Consider the following 3,425-nt stretch of genomic DNA (forward strand, 5'->3'; position numbering starts at 1 on the left):
TCTGTTTATTTACAAGGGTATTGTTGAAAAACTACCAGGTTATATTTCAGATATGCTTATGTGGAATTCTGGTGCCTATCAGACTAGATCAAATGACTCTTTGATGCTTAAAGTTCCTCGTGTCCATTCTGAGTTGGGCAAGTCAGCCTTTTGTTATGGTGCCCCTACTTCCTGGAATAATCTTCAGTGCAATTTAAAAATGAACTCTATAATTCCATATAGTCAATTCAAGTCTGTGGTCACAAACCGTCCTATGCCAATTTGTACCTGCTTTAAGTAAATGTCTTTATTATTATTGTTATTATTATTTTTATTATTATTATTTTTGTTGTTATTATTTTATTATTATTATTTCATGTATTTTTATTTTATTATTTTTTATTTCCCCCTTCCTCCTCTATAATGCAATGTATATTTTCTTATTATTATCTTATTTGAACATCTCTTGTTCTATGCATTGTTTCTGTAATCTCGGCTTCATTGAAAATGAGGGCTACCCTCAATGACTCTCCGAGAATAAATAAAGGTTGAATGAATGAATGAATGAATGAACTAGCATGACAGTTGTGTTTATCAGTTTATCTCCGAGGTCCAAGGCATGCTTAACGTCATTGTTCACTCCCAAATTGCGTGTGACGTGCTGCTAGGCAACGCCTCCCATAACTCGCCTCTGAAACCGGCTTCAGACAACCCCGGGACCAGAACACGTCTACCTTTCACATTGCGAAATCCCCTGAACCCGCTATTTCTTAAACGCTAATGTATCGTTTCTGAATGTGAAAGGGGCTATAGTGATGCATCTGTTTGAACTTCAGTGATGAAACTGTCTTGTGTTGGAAACTTCAGAGATGCCACGGTGGATCAACCTGTTTGGGGCTCTATATATCAATATCATCCACGCGTCACCTCCCCACTATACCACCACACACCCACCCACACACACACCTTGCTTATCAGATATGGTTGGAGGGCTTTTCGGATTCTTCACATTCTAATCCTTGAAGTAGAATTACTTGCCCAATAAGTCTCTTGTAATTGCTAGATCTCAAACACTGAATTAGCCCCTGCTCACTCTTCAAAGACAGTTACCACGTCACTACTCACTACTAATGGAAACATAGCCGACATGTTTTACATTTTTAGCTGTATAGCAATTCTATTTTGTTGGACATTGTATATTAGCTCTCTGTCTCTCTCTCTCTCTCTCTCTCTCTGCTCTAAATATGATAAAAGAGTGGAAATATTAGAACTATTACCATCAAAAAGTTTTTTCAGAAATTCAGATTCAAAATTCAGAAATGGACAACTAGACAATTTTTTATTTTTTTTAATCTGAATCTGAAATCAAGAAATATTGACTGATGTCTTGGAGGCCCTGTACATTGTGTTTTGCATATTGACTTGTCTTCACCAAACGGGTTTGTTTTGTCTTCATGCAATTGCTGACACATTTGGCAGAATATGTTTTGTAAACCTTACAGACAAACGGGATATTGCCACATCCACATACCACACACTGCCTGCATTACAACATTTGATGTCATATCACATGCTATTCGTTAATATACTGTAACCATCAACATAACTAACCCACACATAAACATTTACAGTTGGCCTGGTGTGTTGGCATTTCTAAGAAAAAACAACACAAAATCTGACAGCCGGGTTTTTTTCATGGATAACCTATAAGGTGATGTCCACATGGCGCGTCAGTAAATGTTTTCATTGCCTGAAGACAAAACAAACACTTTTGGTGAAAGCAAATCACTGAGTACATGATGAGGCCAATTAGGCAGGGATAGAAGGAGACATTCTGAGTGGGGGAAAGAGCAATGAGTAAATATGGAATTATCCAGTTAAAAAGTGTTATAGCTCAGTCTATGTTATGTTATGTTGTCCTATTTTTATTAGACACTATTATGAATAGAAAACACATATCGCTCCATCTGTTTGTGAATTTGGGACATTTGCTATGGCCTTGTTCACAACACAATTGTTAAGATTAGTTTGTGATTAGGCTAGCCTATATCAGCAGGTGATTGTTTCAGACAGAGGTGAGCGACAGGCAATTGTAGTAGCCTATAACAATTTATGTCTTCATTGTTATGAACAGATATACAGTATGTATATATATATATATAGAGAGAGAGACAGAGAGAGAGAGAGAGGAGATTCAGTGAGAGTAAAGGGCTATGGAAAGAGGGTCTCGCTGTGTGTGTTTCGGGCTTTATTGGATGGCTATTTAATTATATAGTTCAAAGAGTCACAGTTAGTCTGAAGAATGAATAGCCTAACCTTTACAATTTGAGATATGTGTTTGTGTGTGTGTGTGTGTGTGTGTGTGTAATTGTGATAGATGATGAGTATGTCCAACCTGTTTCCCCACCTGATGATCCCTCCTCCTCCCTAATAAGATCAGCCCAATCGGATGCTTTGCCAAGCCCCCTCCCCCCCTCTCACACACACACACACACACACACCTGCTTGAGGAGTAGATCCTGTAGATCCTCTCCAGCCGTCAGCTGTTCCTCGTCTCCTCTGCTCTCTCTATCTCTTTGGGAGCCCTGTGTTGTTGACCTTCTCCGAGTCCATCTCTCTGCTCCCATCCGTCCATCTCTCTCTCTCTCTCTCTCTCTCTCTCTCTCTCTCTCTCTCTCTCTCTCTGTGTGTGTGTGTGTGTGTGTTACCCCGGTGTCGGAGCCATGAGTCTGCGTAAGAAGCGCTTCAGCTCCAGCTCGGTGCGGAGCAGCACTGGCAAGCTGGGGGGGTACGCGGGCACCGGCTTCAGCGGGGCATCCCTGGGCGCTGCCCCGTCCTCCTACCTGGGCTCCCCCATCAACTCCGTGTCGGTCAACAAGAGCCTGCTGGCCCCCCTCAACCTGGAGATCGACCCCAACATCCAGGCAGTGCGCAACCTGGAGAAGGAGCAGATGAAGTCCCTCAACAACCGCTTTGCCTCCTTCATTGACAAGGTAAGGCTACACACCCCTTACACTCACAGAGACACTGAACCTTGAGTAACTTTGAATAATACCCTGAAAGATGTTTCTAAAGACGGAATGATTTTCTCTAAATGTCATTGTCAATGTACCACTCATCCTTTGAGAGAAAGAAACTGAAGCTATAAGCTATTTAGTTTCATTAACATTCGATTAATATCTACATTTCTGAAGTGCATCCGTGTCTATATTTAAAGATGGCTGGTGTTGCATGCCATTTCACATCTCATAAACAAGCTGAGCCTGAGAGCCCAGGGCTCACAAAGGTGCTATTGTGCAACTCTGGCTGCACGTAGTCCAAGCTGCGACTCAGAGCCTGTCTCTCAAACAGGTGCACAGACATGAAGGATGTTCAGGTGACTTCAGGATGAAAAAAAATAAAAAAACTCCTAATCTCCTAATCTTACCACAGGGGGATTTTTGTTG

At 41.3% G+C, this 3,425-nt stretch overlaps 1 protein-coding gene across 1 annotated transcript in view; it reads left to right on the top strand.

The window, feature by feature from the left end:
• The first annotated feature begins 2,255 nt into the window (after nucleotides 1–2,255).
• The window catches only part of si:dkey-222f2.1 (keratin, type II cytoskeletal 8), a 6,381-nt gene continuing 5,211 nt past the window's right edge, over nucleotides 2,256–3,425 (top strand). The window contains exon 1 of the mRNA XM_062545684.1: nucleotides 2,256–2,972. Coding sequence (XP_062401668.1) covers nucleotides 2,703–2,972 — 270 coding nt within the window. The 5' untranslated portion in view covers nucleotides 2,256–2,702. The remainder of the gene's footprint in view (nucleotides 2,973–3,425) is intronic.

Source organism: Sardina pilchardus, chromosome 9 (assembly GCF_963854185.1).
Source record: "Sardina pilchardus chromosome 9, fSarPil1.1, whole genome shotgun sequence".
In the NCBI taxonomy this organism is placed as follows: domain Eukaryota; kingdom Metazoa; phylum Chordata; class Actinopteri; order Clupeiformes; family Clupeidae; genus Sardina; species Sardina pilchardus.